This window comes from Ranitomeya variabilis, chromosome 3 (genome assembly GCF_051348905.1).
Source record: "Ranitomeya variabilis isolate aRanVar5 chromosome 3, aRanVar5.hap1, whole genome shotgun sequence".
NCBI classification, from domain to species: domain Eukaryota; kingdom Metazoa; phylum Chordata; class Amphibia; order Anura; family Dendrobatidae; genus Ranitomeya; species Ranitomeya variabilis.
The window spans coordinates 711307342-711328543 of NC_135234.1; the positions used below are offsets into that span (position 1 = coordinate 711307342).

The window sequence follows — 21202 nt, forward strand, 5'->3', positions numbered from 1 at the left end:
CTGTGGGCCAGTCCGAGCCTGTGTCTGTGTATGGCCTTTCTTAACTGTAAAGTGCTGCAGAAGATGTTGCTATATAAATAAAATTATTTTTAATATTACAGGCGTTTAGTACGTGTAATTGAAGGACAGGGGCATAAACGCCCATAGCGACAGACCATGCGTCTGCTATGGGCCGCATGAGCTGGTGGGCCTGGTGCGGAGGTCGCAGTTTTACTGGTATGTGCATATAATAAAGTCATCTGTGGAGGGATTCGCACATGACCTATATGGTATCCAGTCTAATGGGGTCCTCCTCTGATCCCACAGCACAGGTCTATTCTCACCATTCCGGTCTGTACCAGTCACACTTGTGAGTCACCTCTGTTCCCTGAGGACCCGGATGTATGGAACCACGTCACACACCCAGACCTTGACCATGACTGTAATAGTATATCCAGAATGCTTAATGGTCAGTGTGACCTCTGCAGGAAAAGGGGGCATGGACCACCCTCCGCATAACCCTGGGCTCAGCTGTACCACCCCTGTATGTATCTGTAGGGACGGGTCTCAGCAGCCAAGAACACAAGGAGGAGGAGGAGGAGGGAAGGAGGGGTGTGGGGTGGCTGATGTAACACAGGCGAGGAGTGGCGAGAGCCGGCAACATCCAGCACGCTGCTGCCTCACTATTACTACACAGAGAGCTTGTGTGTGAGGAGGAGGACGGACACCCACCCCAGACCGTGCCCACCCCAGACCGTGCCCACCCCAGTGCCCAGCTCCGGCATCTACTGAGTGAGTACCGGCCTTATACCTCTGTACACACTGAGACGATACACGCTGCGGATATTCTTCCCCTGACAACGGGAGCGGATACAATGGAGCCTCAATAGAACGTCGGTGACACAATGTATCTACAGCGGGTCACGTGTCATAGAACGTTGGGCTAAAATGTATCTTTTCCTCGTGTCACGTGTCGGGATGCCATAGAACGTTGGGGATACAATGTATCTGTCCCTCTCCCGGCTCCTCTCCCCTGATCTCCCAGATATGCCGGCTCCATTCTATGCGTCCTACCGGCTTCTGAGCACATGGCAGCCTGGATGCCGGCGATAAAGTATCACACATAGGTGTGTAGAATTCCTGGCACACAGCTCCCAGGGTCTATCGCCCATCCATCGCTTCCTGTGTCACCCCTGGAGATCTTCGCGCTGGATCCTGCTCCTTCCCGCACATTGCAGCATGATGCAATATTTATGGTGGTTCCTGCCCGCCCTTCCCCCTCCAGTATGGCTGTGTGATCTGTCGGGCTGCTCTTCATGTATTTCCAGCCTCAGACCACCTGTGCCCCTGTAGGTGTAAGGACTACGTGGTGATGTTCGGGGCTTCCAGGAGATTTCTGTACACAGGTATGGATGTGTAGGCTCTTGGTCCGGCCATAGCTCCCCTGTCATCTGCAGCTCCACCTCCCCACGTCACGGCTCCCACTACATTTCCGTTTATGGAGTGGGGAGCAGCACGTTGTCCTCGTTATATTAGTTCTATGATTACAGGAGATGTGGGGAATCCGGGGACAAGTTGTAGAAAAGCCCAAACCCTAGGTTCTGCTGAATGGATTGCTGAAGCTCCATCATATGATGTAACTTGTATTATTATTATTGGGGCTCTGTTTGGTGACTTATTATTAGTGCTACTATTATGTCATTTCTTCATCTTCGGTATCAATCATCAGTGCGGTCCCTGTGCTGAGACCACCATGACTGGCAGGGGACACCTTCATCAGTTCTCATGTTTTCTATAATCTCCCAATTACAAGGACTTTCACTGGAACACATGGCTACTGATGTGGGGACACTAAATAAATCATCAGTTCAGGCTTGATTATTAGGTTTCATGGACATACCACTAAGCACATAAACCCGAACTGCTGTTCCTGAAGTCTGTTTTGGATTCACAGTGCAAATTGCATTTTCAGGGAGGAAGAGGACAAGAACTGCAGAGCCAACTATTAAAAGTAGCAAGAACCAGAAAAACAAGGATCCCTAAAATATAACTTTTAATCCATAAAGTTAAAAACAATTATTCCAAATTTGAAGACATTAATACACATAGGTTACCATAGGGAAAGTAAACAATTTATATGTGAACTATCAGGCCCTGTCTAAATACTGGTCCCTGCCTGACTGTAGAGGTTCCTCCCCAGTCCGGCAGGGACCAGTATTAGGGGATCGACAGGGCCTGATAGTTCACATATAAATTGTTTACTTTCCCTATGGTAACCTATGTGTATTAATGTCTTCAAATTTGGAATAATTGTTTTTAACTTTATGGATTAAAAGTTATATTTTAGGGATCCTTGTTTTTCTGGTTCTTGTTGCTGTCTAGAATCCCATGTAAAAAAAAAATTCTTGGTTTGTTTTTAACTATTAATAGTAGGAATCCCAAAACTCAGTGCTGGCCCTTTAATGAGCTTTGCTATATCACTTAAACTGGCTGTCCATTACTTTAAGGGTATGTGTCCACGTTCAGTTTTGCTTCAGGCTTTGGTCAGGATTTTATGCAAGTAAAATCCTGACCAAAACTGCACCTGAGGTCACTGGCAGGTCACCTGCGGTGTACCTGCGTGTTTTGCTCATTGTAGCAACATGCTGTGTTTTGAAAAAACGCACCGCGCATGCGTTTTCGCGGCAAAAACGCATGCGTTTTTTAACGCATAGTGGAGTTGGGATTTCATGAAATCCCCTCCACTATGCTGTAACATCTGGACGCTGCGGAAAAACGCAGCGTCAAAAACGCAGCGTTTCCTGAACGTGGAAACATACCCTTACATTGATGACCTATCCTTGGGATCAATTTCTGATCGTTAGGGTTGTGTCACCCGGCACCCCCATGTATCAGCTGGTCTCAGTGAGGACAGTGACTCAGTTACTGAGCTGCTCCATCTACTGATAGTGGCCGCGGCTGGTACTGCACATCTGCCCCCACTTAAAAATCAATATCACTCCCACCTGGCGCTAAAAATACCTGATTGGCGGAGATGTTGCCGATCAGACATTGATTACAGCTTCATATATTTCTCTGCAGCGGTCACACTCGGGCGAGTAGAGCCGCTGCCAGTCCGTGCATTGTGGTCTGATCGCGGCGCGGGCCATCTGACAGCGCCCTAATAGGTGGCATTAGCGTTATAGTCCTCTTCCTCTCTGAAGAGGAAATTTGCATATTTAATTTCCCAGAGGAGCATTAAATGGCCTAAAATTCTCCTTTTACTGGCATGTCACTCTCCTCATTGAGAAAAGTCACCCTATGAATTCACAGAACATAATACCCTGGGACACTTCTAATGCTGCGACCAGGTCTGAGGAGAATTAATGTTGAGTCAGTATCATTGTACAGGCCCCTGTTTGGTATCTGCATTAGATATATCCTGAATGCTGTAGTAACTGGTAATACAGAATCGCTGTACATTTTACCTGTGGATTTGTGCAGGTATAATCCAAAACAGGCGCAAGTGCATAAGATTTTCCAAATCTCATCCCTAGATTGTGGACTATTCCCATGTCAAAATTGATATACAGTGAAATTCTGGAGATTTTCATTGCAGAAGTCCGCCCTATTCAATTTACCAGGGCTGAACTCCGCCGTGAATATGCCGCAGGAGCCCCTTGTAGCACTTGTGGATTTTTCTTCTTAGTTGAGGTCCTACCAAAAATGTCATGTTCGTTCATACACCGACTCTATCTGCTGCCTGTCCTTTAAAAGAAAACCTGAGTGAAACCTATCTACACGGATTTCACCTCTGAAAGTTTAGTGGTTGGAAGTTGCAGGAACATCTGATAGAAGTCCTCGATAATCGAGGGCTGATTCCGATCCTGAAGAATATGGCATGTCCCGGTATCTTCAGCCTCATCGTTATACACTCTGACCTGGACGGTGCTCCTTCTGCAGTAAATGTTTCTGTCCCCGATTGTTGAGATGAGCGGAGTCGTGTAACATGAGCGACTTGAAAGGTTTCTACCGACTGGAACTTTGAATGGAAAATTAAAGTCGTGCGTGCGTCACCGTGCGACCTGCATCACCCCACGCGTCTGTGCCAGGTAGCACAGGGTATTTGACAACCTCTACTATGTTTAACCACAAAAAATTATTCCCATAATACCGAGGGCTGAATAAAATAGCAAGATTAAAAGAATATATCAAAAAGAGAAGGGGATATGACACGGATTATTTCGGTGGTGCCCAGCTGGTGCTGGAGTCACTGTGTTCTCTTGTGCACGCTCGTCATTCCCTCCTGGGTCACGTTGCCCCGTAGTCGCTGCCAAACATACCTGGTGGCATCATTTAACCCTTCTGCAATCCTTGATAGAAATCTGCCCAGCAAAGGGTCATTTTTGTTTTGTCACGTGTGATTTGTGCGCTAACAGTTTACACTGACTTGTAGGAGGAGAGAAGGTCCAGACGTGTTGTCATCTTATTAGTAGCTACGATTGTGATGAAATTGCAGCGTGCATGAATAATTATGCCAAATGGTTATGTAACTGTAATAAGCAGAATTATGAAACGCATTAATCTCCATATTTTAATTTACAATATTGATGCCAGGGATTATATTTCCTTGTGTTTCTGACTCGCCAGCTATAGGAGCGTTTCCTATGTGTGTAGCTTCTATTGTAAGAACTTGACCCCAGAGAGGACATGTAAGGTCACCCTCCTAGTGACGGTGGCGGGGCGGCTATGTTGTGTCAATGTGATGCTATTTGTTCACCTTGGAGATTTGCTTACTATAAACAGAAAGCTTGTGGGCACTCAACAGATTTAATAGTCTAGCCGGGATTTATCGTCTAACGATAGATTTAGCCGCCCACAAACAATGCATTGTATCCACCAACAATCTTCCAAATTTTTAATTTTGAAAATTAAGATATTTCTTAGATGCAAAACTTAAGGGGTAGACTGTCCACATTGAGGTGACCTGTATGTCTATTAGGGATATACTGCTGTCAGAATTAAAGGGGCGTTCTCAAGCTTAAAAGTTATACTCTATCCAGAAGGCAAGGGATACTTTTCTGGTCACTGAGGGTCTGACCGATCCCAAGTGCAAGGGCTAATGGAGCGAAGGTCGATCATGTGCTCTACCGCTCCATTCGTTCTTAATGGGAATGCCGGGAAGTGCCGAGCCCACTTCTTATTAGAATGAATGTAGAGGCGGTAAGCGGAATCGGCCTCCGCTCCGTGCAGCCGGGGCTCTTCAGAATTGCCGTCGTTAGGAGCGGTAGGGGTCACAATGGTCAGACCCCCAGCAATAAGACAATTACGGTCTCCCCTATCCAATGAATCTGGCTTTTTGTTGGAGTTTTGATGACAACACATTTTTTTTCTGCTGCAAATCTGCTAGTTTTCTCAAAAATGAGATCAGTCTAAAGCTCCTCATACACAGTAATGTCTATCATGGATGGATTGTAATTCTTTTTGGAGTGAATTCCATTTTTTTTTTTCCTTTTATTTTCTGCGTTTCTCCATTCCTGAGATACGGTCCCTTCTCTATAAGTAAATTATGTCTTTTAAGTAGCCAACTAGGGCATGATCCTCACAGAGGCTCCCATAGAGAAGAGTTTGGGATCATGCCCCCGTTGACGTACAAAACTAGATTTACATGCAGAGAATAGGGGACCAAATCTCAGGAATGGAGAAGTGAAGGGAAAAAAAACATTGCGAGATCCAGAACAGCAGCATTGAGACTAACTAAAACAATTCCATATTAATGGAAAGTACCAACTTGTCTATAAACAACTCTATGAATGGTGAATTATAATTCATAAGCGTATTCCATGAAGTGAGTACTGAAGGTCATACACACATCTAGTATTACACCCCTACTTCTGCAGGTTGTGGGCCTGCATCCCCGGCATTCCTGGCTTGTTTGGTGTGTACACAGCGCTTGTTTTAGTGATTTTTGCATTCCAAACAGTGTCTTCTCTATAATGGGAGTTGTACTATAATCCTCTTTCAGAAATCTCTCCAAGCTTAGATGTGAGGAGTGTCTGTTGTTGTACTGTTGACCTATTCCAGTAACCGTGTTTGTAAACTACAGTATAATGGTGTTAGGGTAAACTGTACACGTTAAATAGTGATTATTATTTACCTGTCCCAAAGCAGTGATGCCATAGGATATAAACTCTACACACCCCTTTTAAAATGCCAGTTTTTTTCATGTAAAAAATTATGCCAAGAAGAATAATTCCAGATCTTTTTCCACCTTTAACGTCACTCATAATCCGTAAAAATTAATCGAGAAACGAAATGAAATAAATTTGAGGGTGGTAAATAAAAATAAATATAACAAAGCTAAAATAATGTTGTTACATAACTGTGAACACCTTCTTAATAATTTGAAATAATTGCTAATTTACATCAAAAGGTCCATAAACAGCTTACAACACAGCAAAGGGATCTCATTATTGAAAGTTATCAGTCAGCAGAAGGGTACTAAAATTTCCGAGGCATTAGATATACCATGGAACACAGTGAAGACGGTCATCAAGAAGTGGCTTAAATTTGGCACAACACTGACATTACCTAGAACTGGATATCCCCAAAAACCTGATGAAAAGACAAGAAGAAAATTGGTCCAGGAGGCTGTCTAGAGGTGTACAGCAACATTGAAGGAGCTGCAGGAGTTTCTAGCAAGTGCTGGTTATATAATGCATGTGGCAGCAATCTCCTGTATTCTTATATGTTTGGCCTATGTAGTAGAGTAGCAAGATGGAAGCCTTCTCTTACAAAGAAAAAACAGCACTGCCCACCTATGTTTTTTCAAAATCTACATCGTCTGCCAAAAGCATGTAGGAAAATGTGTTATGGTTGTATGAGACCAAGGCTGAGCTTTCTGGCCATAATTCCAAAAGGTATGTTTGGCAAAAAAACATTGCCCATCACCAAAAGAATACCATACCCTCAGTGAAGCATGTTGGAGGCAGCATTATGGTTTGGGTCTGATTTTCGGCAAACGGAACTGGGGCTTTAGTAAAGGTAGAGGAAATTATGAACAGCTCAAAATAATGGTAATTTTGAAAGAAAATCTTCAGGCCTCTGCTAAGAAGCTGAAGATGAATTTCAGCTGTTAGCACAACAATGACACTAAGCATACCTACAAATCAACAAAAGGATGGTTTCAGTGGAAGAGGAGCAACATTTTGGAATGGCTCAACCAGAGACCTGACCTGAATCTACTTGAAGCTCTCTAGGGTGGCCTGAAGAGGACGCTGTACACAGGAGATGCCATTGCAATTGGACAGATTTGGAGCACTACTGGAAGTCAGAGTGGATAAAGATTGACAATTCTAAATGTGCCATGCTGATAGACTCCTACCCAAAAAGACTGAACACAGTCAAAAATTCAAAGGGTACTTCAGCAAAGTACTAGTTTAAGGGTGTGCATATTTATGCATCCACATTATTTTTGTTCTTTATTTGTATGTTTGCCAAAAAGATTTCAGTTTATTTTTCAGCTAATTTATACATATTATGGGTAACAGTAAAGTTGGAAAAAGTTCTGAATCTTCTTGGTATGATTTATTTTTACATGATAATCAAATCTAGCATTTTAGCAGGGGGCTGTAAACTTTTTATATCCACTGTATGTGGAATTGTATCCATACTGGGCTTATTGTATGTAAATATGTGCTGTCTTGTTGCTTCAATAATATATGGGATAACTAATAGTGAGGAGCGAATATACTCGTTACTCGAGATTTCTCGAGCACGCTCAGGTGTCCTCCCAGTATTTTTTAGCGCTCGGAGATTTAGTTTTCATCGCCGCAGCTGAATAATTTACATGTTAGCCAGCATAAGTACATGTTGGGGTTGCCTGGTTGCTAGGGAATCCCCACATGTAATCAAGCTGGCTAGTAGCTGTAAATCATCCAGCTGGGGCGAAAAAAACTAAATCTCCGAGCACTAAAAAATACTCGGAGGACCCCCGAGCATGGTCGGGAAATCTCGAGTAACGAGTATATTCGCTCATCACTAATAACTAATGAAGGACTAGACTGTACGTGGCCATCTCAGTTTTCTATACATTGAATGGCGCAGCAGTTTGTATCAGATCCATTCAATCAAGACTCCTGTTGTTGTGACTGGTGGAATGAGGCCTTAAAAATAGCAAAAATGAAGCACAAAGTATATCAGAAAATTAGACCAACTTTTCCTACATAAAATGTTTTGTCCCCTCTAGAATTACCAAACAAACCGCACAGCCAAAAAGCAGCATTTGATTTTGTGCCATGCTCTCCGCCCATGTGAATAATCTCTGAGAGCGGTAATCTGGTCCGGTCTTATTCTGTTTGGCCAGTCTATTGCATGCCCAAATTGAACAATGCGCCCGTTGATCAGCGCTTCAGAAGCTCAGTATACCTTGACATTGTGATATTTGTATTAGATTGGGTGCATGGGATAGCGGATAGGATTAGCTCAGACGTGGACATAGTCCAATAGGTGCTTCCATAGAAGAACAGTCCATTATTCTTGCTGCCTGTTGGCCAAAATATTGTTCCTCTTTGGAATTTTTATAGCCTAAAGTATAATGTATTTTGTTATTTTGCTTCCTGAATCGCAGTTATGTACTTATCAATGAATTAAAATACCAATACTGTACATGCTATTATTTTAGAGATTCTGGTGTATCAATGCAAATCATGTGCCTTTAAGTGCATGCATTGATTTTATTTCAATGTCCCTTTACAAAATGATCAGCAAACTATTCCAATGGAGAAGCTCTATCCTCCCTCTCGCAGCACGGAGTCCCAGCACACAAGAGAATCCTCATAACCACCAGTCAGCCATCTGCATGTACCATAAATAAACACTTTATTTTAGGCAAAAAAGTGCTTTTCACTGCATTCTGATCTAGATAAATAGGGGCATGTAGTATACCTTTGCAAACGATACCTTTTTATATATTCCTGGAGGCATTAAACCACAGGCTTTAGCCTATTTCATCTCTGGTTGGGAGGTAGATTGTATCAGCAGAAACCGACTATTCTTTTATGTACAAAACAAAAAATAGTTTCATTAAGATGTTTTATAGGTATATTGAATGAACCAAAAGCTTGTCCTGTACTGATGAGGAGCAAAAACTCAGAAACAGTACTGTCTACAGATGGCTGTCTCTGACTGTTTTCACTAGTTATTTTTTGAAGGTTCTGTAATATGCTAGACATGGGTTTACAGGCTAGCTACCGATGGCATTAGATAGTGTTCTTCCCTGTTGGTGGGGAACTAATTTGTATACTTTTTCCCAGGAAGCATTGCCTACAACTAGCTGGATTTCCATAAGGAGAACCTGTACCTGCCATGAGGCTTTCCTTACGCTTTTTTTCCACTGCCTCAGTCATATTTAGTTGTTATTTTCTCCATTAATGATTGTTGGCCAGTAATTCTAATCACTGAGATAGCGGGTTGTTTGAGTATCTGGGATATTCACAGCTGTGTTCACACCCGCCAGAGTTTGTTCCTACCCCAAGACCGTACGGTACGGAGTATAAACTTACTACAGGGTATTGATTCTTAAGTGCTGTTTAGTAGGAATTGTAAGGGACCTGTAACATGAAATAATCCTTAGTACATGTAAATAGGCAGTGTCCTTCTTAATCTTGCTGTAGGGAACACTGGTGAATATGGACAGATACATGTGCTGGAAATTAGTGTCCTAGAAATTACCGTAATGCTGATGTGTCATAGGTCAGTAATAGGGTCTAGGGGGCCCGGACGGCTCTTTATGAGTCACCTGCCAGGGCAGTGGGGATACTCGGTACCGGGTCCGGTCGCACATAAAGGGGATGTCACGGTGGCTGCGACCCGGTCCGTGGCCCTGGGCGCCCAAGTAAAAGGGAAAAGGTCCTTTAGGGGAGTTGTGATAAAGTTTGTGTTCGTGAGGCCTCCTGTGGTTCTCGGTCAGAGGGGACCGATGCTGCTTAAAGGGGTCCTCTGGGGTGATGTTACTGCAGCAAAGATGGCAAAGGGCTCCCGGTGTGCTGGGCAAGGATGGTGTATGCCGGCAAATAAATGGAGTACACAGAGTTGTAACGTCTTTACTTGATTTACTGGTGGTAGCAGGCCACAGTCCAGGGTACTGGGAACAGGTGATGGTATGGTCCGGCCAGCCTGGAGGCAAAGGTGATCCCTCTCCCAGGTGAGGTCCGTAATCCTTCCTACTCATGCTAGTTTGCGAGGTCCTTGCTGCCTGTGGCTCCTTGACAAAGTCCTCTCTCTCCTGTCCTGGGACAGTTACCTGTAGGGTGGGCATTGTGAGCCTTTTTATAGGGTCTCTATCATGACCCAGGCTCTTAGTGTCCTGCTGCACCTTCGGGTGTGGGTGCGGGCAAATTACATAAAGTCCTATGCCCTCTGGTTCTGCCGTGCGACCTGGAGTACAACACAGCCTCGGGCTCCCGGTGCCCGGTTCCTGTGCTTCGGCTCAGAGGGTGCCCGGTCACAGTTCCCCTCTAAGCCCTTTTCCTTCTCCTGTGCTTCTTTCCTCAGATGCTCACTACAATTCAACCCTTCAGGTTATCTCCCTTTCCTGGAGCTGCAGCACACTCGTGGCTGCACGGCCCCACTCTCTGCTCTCACTCCTCTCTCCTCCACTGTCTGCTCCAAACTGCTCTAACTCCTCCTCCAGACCAGAATACTTAATGCTGGGGAAGCTCCCCTGAATCCGGGTTCAGAGCTCCCCCTTCTGGCCTGGATTCAGAATGTGTTGTATGTAGGTGCGTTACCTGGTAAAGGGAATCCTCCTTGCCTCCAAACATGATATTACCCTCCCCGAAAGGAAGGCAACATCACTGTAACAACCGGTTACCTGGGGTGTTACATTTACATGGCATGTAACATTAGCTCATTAGCTTTGAAAACTGCTTTACGTAACTTTATGGTTCCACAAATGGTCATTTCCAAGTGGGATCGAGGGCAGAACCAGGCTCAGCTAATCTGTCCTAAAAGTGCTATTGCCAATGTTGGGTAGCTATGCGCTCTGCACTCATATCTTAGTGAGCCAAGTAGGGAACCTGTCGTTAAAAAATTTGAATTCACCCCCGATCAGTAGTATATTTGCATTATTGAGCGATTAAAGGCTTTGGAATGTTCCTTTTAGTTACAAGGGTCCAAGTATGATAGACTGATACAAAAAAAGAAGTAATCCGGCTCACCTAGGTTGTAGTTGTCAGCGATCCTTGGCTCGGGTAATAAAAACACTCCTGCCAGAGAGGCAGCAATCAAATAGAAGGTAGGGAAGTCCAGACATTTTTTTTATAAAAAAAAAAATGCATAAACTTTATTGTATATTGATATAAAACAGGACATTCCCAGTGTTGAAAAAAAATATGAGCTTAATCCAAATCCATTATTATTATTATTATTGTTTAAGCTCATATTTTTTCAGTACTGGGAATTTCCTATTTTATATCAATGTTTTCATTTTTTTGTTTTAATCCAAAAAAACAGCTGGATTTCCCTAACTTCTGTATGATAAATTGATCACTGAATGTCTCAATATGGGGACCAACACTGAGCAGTTATCATTAATCTGTGGCTATTTTGATTCCTTGTGGCGCCATTGAAAGAGAAATGAAAGGTTACACTTTTCCCCAATTTAACTCAATAAGTTGTCCAAGTAAATCATGCGAAAGTCTAGAAGAGCAAACTGTGTCCCGTCCCAGTGGGTCCCACATTGCAGAACACATTGTGGTTTGGAATACAGCTGGTTCTGTGGGAACTAATGATTGGCGGGAGGTGGAATAGAGCAATAATTGGCCGGTGAATGAATGGTTTTCTTGTTTGTCGGAGACTGAATTCTTGTGTATCTTATGTCCTTCTGCTGATGAAGTATTTCCTTATATTGCATCATCTCCCTGCAGCTCAGTGCATCTCCCATCTTAGTATAAATCTCAGTAATTAGTAACTTTAGTGCCTTTATATCATTGTCCTGCTGGACGATACAACCTTAGTGCCTGTAATAATTCATAGTTGTGCCTGGCCCAGTGGCCACCATCGCGGCTCTACGCATGTGCCATGTACAGCTCTACTCCCTCCTTGCCATTCCATACTACTATGGTCCCCAACCTGTGCTTTGATAGATGCTACAAAACCACAAATGTTAGGGCTGATGGTTCAAGTTTTACATCAGTTTAGTGGAAGCAAGGACCCCCCCCGTGCACCCCCCCAGAGACTTCATTTTGTCTCGCAACCATTCTGTGAATGAGGAGTGTTTGGTTTGCCATGAACACGTCACATAAGATAAGAGATATTGATCCCTCCAGGAACATTTACGTGGGATTCGGAAAGATTGTTGCGTTGATCTCATTGGTCACAGCTGAGGAATGTTTGTCCTGGCTTCAACGCAATGGAAATGATGAAATCCGGTATGAAATACCCGGACCGGTGACATCACTGCCATATATAATGACAAAATGTTGTGTGTGGTCTACAGTATGTACTAAAAGAAGAATATTTACTGTTAATCCAAGACTAAATGTAAGGCTAGTTTCATAAATCCGAAATTTACAGTCGTGGTATGGACCACAAAATACAGATTGGCTGCAGGTCTCCTGACCCGAACTCAATAGGCTGATAGACATATATGGTGCTGTGGAGTTTGGGTCAGGAGACCTACAGCCGATATGGACCATGAAAGTCAGAACGTGGTGTAACTGTGACTGCCAGCACAAGCCATGAAGGGGCTGTTATCTCAACAACCTCTTTCTATAAATCTGTTGTTACACACTTGTCTCATCTCCTGGACCAAGGCTTCTCTCCCTATCCCTATAGACGCCACTCTTTTTTTTACTCCACGTTGGGTCTTGCAAGTGGTCCGATCTTCTTCAGTGACATAATCTCCCAAGGCTTTTTAAGGACCTTCATGACACACCCCAATGTCTGAGTATTGAGACTGTGTCCACCTGCTGTTTGGAGTTTGCCACCATTAAGTTTCTTTTGTTGCTATCATCTCCTCAGTATCCTCTGATTTCTACAACTTCCATTCTTCTGAGCACTACGGGTTAACCCATCAATTACTGTAAGCATTACGAACTGTCATTAGAGCCTGTTCACATTATGCTGCAATCTTCTACAACCTACATCTAAATTCTGTTTTGGACCTACCATTTTTCTCTTCATTGGCCCTCCTTGTTCCGTGGCTTCTGGGGTGTCCTGCTTTTTGTGTCTGCCTCTAGCATAGTCTGTTGTACAAATGCTTGCTATTCCATGTGCCCTCCATCCTAGTCATTATGTTCACCTTGGCATGTGGCATGGCTAATCCTCCTCTCCAGGAGAACCCTAACTTCTATTAAGGTGTATGGACATCACATTATAGAAACTCTAACTTTAGTGGACCTGGCCCATCCATGTATTGTTTAGGGTCAAAAATTCATTTATAATGGCTACCATGTAATAATACATATAACACAGTATTTCCCTGCAGAGGTCACGGTTATAGGAATGGCTTCTTTCTGCATGACTGTGCAATCGGTCATTGGTTTCTTTAAGGCTGTTAATACCTATTCTAAATGAGGCAGTTTTCCTTAATCTGCTGTTTGTTTTTTGTTCCTGCACTTCTCTATTCCTTAGATATGGCCACCTCTTTCCTGTATGTAAATATAATTTTTTGTAATCTACAGTAACTGATGGTGATCATAAAGACTCTAACAGAGAAGAGTTGATGACCACGCCCACTTGGCTAAAAACACTAGATTTGCATACAGGCATAAGGGGGCCATATCTCGGCATTGGAGAGGCATAAGAATAAAAGAAAAACAATGCCAGTTTCAGGAGAACAGGGGCATTTACCCCAGAATCATTTTTTTTTATTTTTTTTTTTATAGCAAGTGACAGGTCCTCTTTAGGAAGTAAAAATCCCTTGGCTGTGAAGTAGTTCTGTATTTTCTTTGCAGGTAAACCTATGCTTTAGCCATTATTTCCTCTCCGCATGTTATGAGCCATTAACTGTAGATTTAGGATTTACAAGAAATCTCGGCAATGAATTTCAATGATCATATTTTAGATGTTCGATGGACATATTAATTTCCATAATGTATGGAGCCCAGTAATCAGTGCTTATTATGAGCCTTCGGCCTCGTAGCTATTTCATGCGGCAGCAGCAGCTTTCGGGATTCATACACATGACGCCGGCCATGACATATGACTTATTAAGCCTATAATCTGCTAATAAGGTCAGTTGTTCCCTCACGGATGTTTACATAGTGAGGATACCCCGCGCCAGGATGGCGTCTGTGCTAAATACGGGTTACAACCGGTTAATCTGTGATTAGTGCTAGTGGTTCTTGTGACATCCGATCTGGTAACACAAGCGTGGTGGGAGCTGAGTCCTAGCAGTGAACGGGTTGGTGCCTTGTGTGACCGGTTCAGGTGCTAAACATGGAGGTGTCATAAATCCTGTAGAGAGAAATGGGAATACTAATGACCAGCGTGACCAACATTAGAAACCGATGGTTATATGGCTGATGGTGTCTGTGGGTAATTGCTCCATGAAGGCCATCTATGGCCTGATGGACCAGAAGAGCTGTGGGGCAATGAAGGGAGCAGCACATAAATGGAGGAAAGGTAGGGTAGATGCTGGGGTGTATCTTGGTGAGCTACATAGAGGTGACGTACCCTCATCCATGGCGGGTGGATGAATGGGATGAATGCCCTGATGGCTTACACCTCCTTCAATGGAACGGTAAAAGTGTCCAAGGATAAGAATAAAGTAGCTTTGAGTATTAAGACTAATGTTAGTGTAAGATTAGGTTCTCCACCTTTATTCTCACCCATATAGGAGTAGTGTCTGGACTAAAGTGAGGAAAGATTCTGAAACCTGAAGATGTGTACCAGATATTGGTCATCTGTTATTACTTCCTAGGCAATGGCACAGCGGACTGCAATGTGCACTCGCCATAAGTGAACCAGTCTGTCAGCGCAAAATGACTGTTCAAACCAAGCTCTCAGTGCACCCTTGGCGTGGTGACACGGTTCAGTGCACCTTCCCATTTACTTGTTTCCATCGATCTCTGCCCTCCTCTTTACAGGAGCCCTGAAGGGGGTGCAGATAGACGGAAAACAAATGGGGCACTGAACTGCTCAATGTAAGTCTATGAGAGTCATAACAAGGACTTACACTTCAGAGCTGAATTCATAATTCTGTTGGTTGTTAATAGCCTATTTTAGAAACTGCGAGTTGGTGCTCTAACATAGGCTATTAACAGTCTACAGAATTGTGAATTCAGCTCTGAAGCATGATGCAGGCTATAGCTCAGCAGGGTATAAGATATGTAGCTTAATGTGTCTATAAAAAGTTCCTTATTTTTAATGTGGACAGTTTCTATAACACATACTAACTTACATTCAAAGGCGGAAGATACAGGGGTAAAAATACAGAACAATGAGCCCAGCCAAGTCCGGGGGTGGAGGTTTCACACTAGTTTGGTGCAAAGTAGTTCTGGTTTGATTTAGTTTCAGACCAGATACAACATATCACGCCACACCACATACTATTGTACATGAGTTACTGTCATTTTTCTATGTTATACCTGATTTTTAGGACTCTCTGTAATCATAACATTTAGAAGAATCTGCTACAGTTCTCTGCACGGTCAACCCGTTCATTCCGGACAAAACGTCTTTGTCTTTTAAAAAAAAGACAAATTCTTGGCATGAGCAGAGGATCATCACACGAGACATTTCCAAGGACTCTGGGGTCACGTGTATGAAGTACAAAAAGAGAGGTTTCCTCGAAGCAGCAGAACCTCTAGGAAACCATTTTTCCAGAGATTTGTAAAATATTAGTCATTGATAGGAGTATAAACTTTTGGTGGTTTTTAAATTTTTCTCCCATGTCCTGTTAGAAAAACCTCATTACGATTGTGTGTCAATAGATGATAATCCACAGAAATGTGTGCCATATGCTCAGATTATTACATGTCTGACTGTATTATCCACAAACTGATTGTGATATATTACTTTATAGATGACTTCTCAATGCACCATGGCATTGCCAAACCATTCAGTGCACCTTGCCACTTACTTGTTTTCCAGCTATCTCCATTCCCCTCTTTCTTGTTTGACAGCTCAAACAAGAAGGTGGGAAGCAGCACTGAACTTGTTTTCCATTTATCTACATCCTTCAATGGTTTCTGTAAAGTTAGAACTGTCAAAAGAAAGAGGGAGATGGAGATAGAGTGGAAACAAGTAGTTGGGAAGGTGCACTAAACTGTTTGACAATGTCATGGTCCACCAAGTGCCCATCTTGGTTTGAACAGTCATTTTCTGCTGATAGACTCCCTTTGTGTAAATCTACAAACAGGATATTTTTCTACCTATAACTTTCTATTTACCCAAATTCCCAGACGCTATGAGGCCTCAGGGTTGTGAAGAACTTCTTGCTCTACTACAAGGGTGGGATGGGATCTGTTACTAACCAACCTGGTCAAAGGTCTCTGCCCACCTCCTTCATTATGGTATGTCAGGCTTGAAAGTGATTTCTTCGAGTCCATAAACATTACAGTTGTCGAAATTCTCAACATTTTTGTCTCCAAACCTCCCACACAATTCTGTCTCTGCTCATGTCTAGTATGCATGGCTCCTGTTTGGGATGAGTAGAGTAAACTGGTGACTGACGCCTCCTGGCTGATCCTTTTTTAACTGGACATCATCTTTCAGGGTAGAGTCAGGATGTCCCAACCCATTAATTGGTGGGTTTAAAACGCCCACTTTACGTCAGTTTAAAGGCCGGTACTGGTTTTGGCATTTAAAGTGAACTTTTCTGGTCTGGGCAGCACGAATCGTGAGACTGGTTCCCTGAAAACAACCATGTACATACCACTTTGACTGGTCACTTCCGTCCTGGCTCATGCTTCCATTACATGTTTGTAAAGATGGAAACCGTGTCTGGTTCAAGCAGCAAGAACATCGCTTTCATAGTTCTCCATTGCACCTTTTTTCACCCCCGCTCTGCCCTGTGGGCTACCCTTTGTGTAGAAGATCTGATAGAAGAGACTATTGTCCATCCTTTGTTGGGCTACAGATTCCCGCCATATGGACAGAACCTGCCTAAAAAGCCATTCCTTCTCACAGCCATTTTGGGTTTAATGGACATGTGGACCACACACATCTAACTGAACACTGGCCTAGAAAAAAAAAAAAAGAACTTATTTTGAAATGCTATTTGTGGGGTTTGGAGGTGAAAGTGTTATAGGGGCAGGGATGATCTGGCATGTGTATTATCCAATTTATGCTGAATTAGATGAATTTCCCTTGTGTGTAGGCTGCAATAGATTTTTTGGTAATAATGTTTTACACAAATAATATCTTAGTAAATATAGATATCCACTTACGTCTCATGTAGATAGTGCCCAGTTCCCAAAGTAGTGTTCTGTATTGTCTGTGTGTAAACATGTTCCGATTTCTCTTGAATTGTTCGCTCTGTTGACATTAATATTAAGATTTGATCTCCCGTTTCTTGCTGTATGCCATCTCTACTGTAAAGTTGATGAATTGTTTAGACAAGGCTGGAGCAGATACTCCCATCTGTGCGCTTGGCGGCCTTGGTCGCCGTCTAATTACTTTGGTAAGCTGTAAAATTCCACCCTGGGATGCGACTGGAACACATAATATTTCAGAAAAAAACTGCAAATATTTTTATATGTGGAAATCATCCATTAAAACAGCATGACATTATTATAGTTGCTTAAAGAACAACATGAAGGAAAATATTAGTTTTGTTGGTCGTCTACATGCCTCCGATGGTGGGAGGACTAGAAAAAATATTTAAAACTCCTCTAGCAGCGCTCCGCTGTTCTCTTATAGTATCTCACATGCCCTGTGCTAGAGATAATAGAATGGAGACGCCAGGTCGAATTAATGAAAAGTGAGAAGTTTTAGGGTGTTTCCACGTTCAGAGGTTATTCGGCTCAGTGCAAATTTTTGGCAAGCTTTGTGTAGTTTTCAGTCATGGCCAAAAGTTTTTGCCAGTAATACAAATTTTGGTTTTCAGAGTTTGTTGCTTTGCTGTTTTTTTTAGATCCTTTATTCCGATATTTCAAAAGTTACTGAAGGATCGGAATTTCATAAGTTTCCAAACTTTCCTTGACAAATACTTCAAGTTTATGTTAAGATTCAATATTTACAGGGTTGACCCCTTATTTCTCCAGTCTTCTGCCCTTCGCCCTGGAATCTTGGATATTAGCTTCTGCGACAAATCCTGAGAGATTACCAGTCATTCTTGGCGTTATCACAATCTCTGTATTTTTGTTTGTCCCCCGCCTTTGAGGACTCACCACAGGTTTTCATTTGGATTGAGGTCTGAGGAGTTTCCTGCCATGGACCAAAAAATTTCAATATTTTGTTCACCGCGTCACATCTTTATCACTTTTGAATTGTGTCATGGAGCTCCATCACGCTGGAAAGTAATCTGTGTGAAAATGGCAAGATTTCTATTTTTCTTTTATAATTGTTAGTAAAGATTGTGAGAGGAAAACAAAATTGTCCAAAAAATTTAAAAATATATTTAATTCAAAATCCTGATTAAAGCAATACATCATTTTCTGATGATGGCTTCCTTTTAAGGAGCAGTCAGAGCTTAAAGGGACTCCCCCCGGAACAAAATGCAGTTTAATTAATAGATTTTTAGAAAAATAATAAGTTCCATAACTGGATGTGTTAAAAAAAATGTTCGGTGCTGAGATGATCTTATAAATGTGCCTTCACTGTATATTGTTATTTGCTGTGTCATACCATACAGAGCTGCTCAAGTTCATGGCCAGCACATACAGCTTCTGCCCGAGGGGAAGCATAAGTGAATTATGATAAGTGAGTATACGGATAAAACTACAGGGGCTCACAACTGTTGCTTTCCAATGTAACACATTTCAAAGTTTGAGCTATCACAGGAGTGAGAGTTTCTGCAATGTCTCCAGCTCTCACCAGCTCATCATAAATCAAGACAGTGACAGCCTATGGAGCTCCTATGTGGCAGTGACATGATTTTATGATGAGCTCACAGGACTGCTGAAGCCGGAGAAACACTCCTGTGATAAAACAGAAAAGGAAATGTGTTATCTCCACTGTGTCATCTGTATACTCATTTCTGGCCAGGAGCTGTAGTATGTGCCTGCCGACCATGAACTGCAGCAGTTCTGTATGGTCAGACACAGCCATTACACAGTACACAGCAGGGAGACATTTATAAGATTATCTCCGCACAGGAACATTTTTTTAAAAAACATTCAATTGTGAAACTTCTTATTATTACAAATCTATGAAATAAAATGTACTTTGTTCATGGGACAGCCCCTTTAAGGAACCAACTATCATGATGGTAGAGCTTCCACATGCTCAAATAGGACCACACTGTGTGTAATATATATCGAGTGTGAATAATTTCTGAGTTTATAGACACCTTTGATTATGGCGATAAAAAAAATCACATACTAAATCTATGACCCCCATATGTCTACATGATCGATGCCAAAGCTGCGCAGTTTTTGTTATCTTCTGCCAATTGGCAGATTAACATTAGCAGCATTAGAGTAGTGATGCGGCTTAACTTGTCGACTTGAGTAAGATTTGTGCCTCTGGTTTACATTCTCTGACGTCAGGCATGACATACAGCCGGCAGGTAGCATTTACTATGTGTGTTCTATGTACGGATTTGGAGGGTGGAGTAATATATGAGTAGATTAGTGAAGAACACGCATGAACTACCTTGTACTGCTGTGCCAGCACCTCCTAAAGTTATGGCATGTACCCCCCTGAGGCTCCCGCTTCCACAGGCTGAGATTCTGGGCTCTAAACAATGCATCTTAGAATGGATTCCTTTGCAGATATCGTGTTACAATAGTAATATCCCTCAGAGTCATCCCATTCATGATTGACCTGTAAATTCCGAGCCACGATAGCTGCAAAGAAAGAGGAAGTGACAGGAGGAAATAGTAATCCGAGCGTAACACGAGCAGAGTTATTTGTGTATATCCGTGAACTCAGCAGAGTAAAGACCCTGTCCTGCCAACAGCTCACAGAGAAGCGTCCTCAGCAGACCGCCACTCTGAGAAGATCATCCCTTTGTCTAAACCCGATGTTTTGTGACCGGTTTTTGTGAGCCTTCTCGTAGATTGTGAGCCCTCGCGGGCAGGGTCCTCTCTCCTCCTGTACCAGTTGTGACTTGCATTGTTCAAGATTATTGTACTTGTTTTTATTATGTATACCCCTCACATGTAAAGCGCCATGGAATAAATGGTGCTATAATAATAAAAAATAATAATATACTTTGCATACCGGCAGTAGCGTAACTAGAAGCTCTTAGGATCTAATGCAGAATGTCTCAAACAGGGCCCTCGACAATCATGGATCAATTAATAGTGTTTTTCTCTTTAAATAGGTCAGGTCAAAGGGACCTTTTCGACCCTCTAGGCTCCAGCAACCTCTGCACCCACTATAGTTATACCCCTACATAGCAGTTGTCTTCTTTGAAAGGAGACCATTTTTCAATGCAATTATAGATGGTGAAAAGAGATTTTACTTATAGTGTCATACATGCATTAATATGCTATCGCTTATATAGGCAGTGGCAGGATGTAATTTACGGCCTACTGTCTTAATTTTCTTACTTTTCTATATTTTATGAAGCACAGGTCATGATCTGGATTAATCAGGCTTTGAATGGTGAAATAAATGTAGAAACCCCCATAGTGTGCATTAATTTTGGGTTAGAGATGGAAAGCATTGAAATCCTGTGTGGTTCCCACTGCTGTCTGTGATTTCATTCAGAGCTTCCGACAACATTTCCATCACTTTGATTGGCAGAAGCAATATGGAGAGTTGGAAAAAACAAAACAATGGAACCCAGTAAAAATCAGTGGAGAAACTCGGAGATCCAGCATGAAATGGATCCAGAACAGTGCCGTGTCTTCCAATCTGAAGTATTTATCAACCTTAGCTCAGTATGTAAAAAATACTAGGTCTATGAAGATCCAACCACTGAAATCCCTACCAATTGCCAGAACAGGGGACCGGATCCCTACCTGCTCAGACTCAGGTGTCGGACCCAAGCTTTACAGTATATATATATATATATATATATATATATATATATATATATATATATATATATATATATAATTTCTTCAGGCTCAAAATAGCCTTTTAAGAGGTTGTTGAGGACTTAGTTTGTAGGCCTATAGATTAA

General features: G+C 42.5%; 1 protein-coding gene across 2 annotated transcripts in view; it reads left to right on the forward strand.

Annotated features, from left to right (window-relative positions):
- The first annotated feature begins 248 nt into the window (after positions 1 to 248).
- SLC7A1 (solute carrier family 7 member 1) overlaps positions 249 to 21202 on the forward strand; it is a 42579-nt gene continuing 21625 nt past the window's right edge. Inside the window, exon 1 of one of the 2 annotated variants that reach the window (XM_077298278.1) lies at positions 249 to 523. In XM_077298278.1, the coding sequence (XP_077154393.1) occupies positions 380 to 523 (144 nt within the window). In that variant the 5' untranslated portion in view covers positions 249 to 379. Of the gene's footprint in view, positions 524 to 585; positions 772 to 21202 lie in introns of those variants that run through there. The other variant, XM_077298279.1, reaches the window with a different exon arrangement.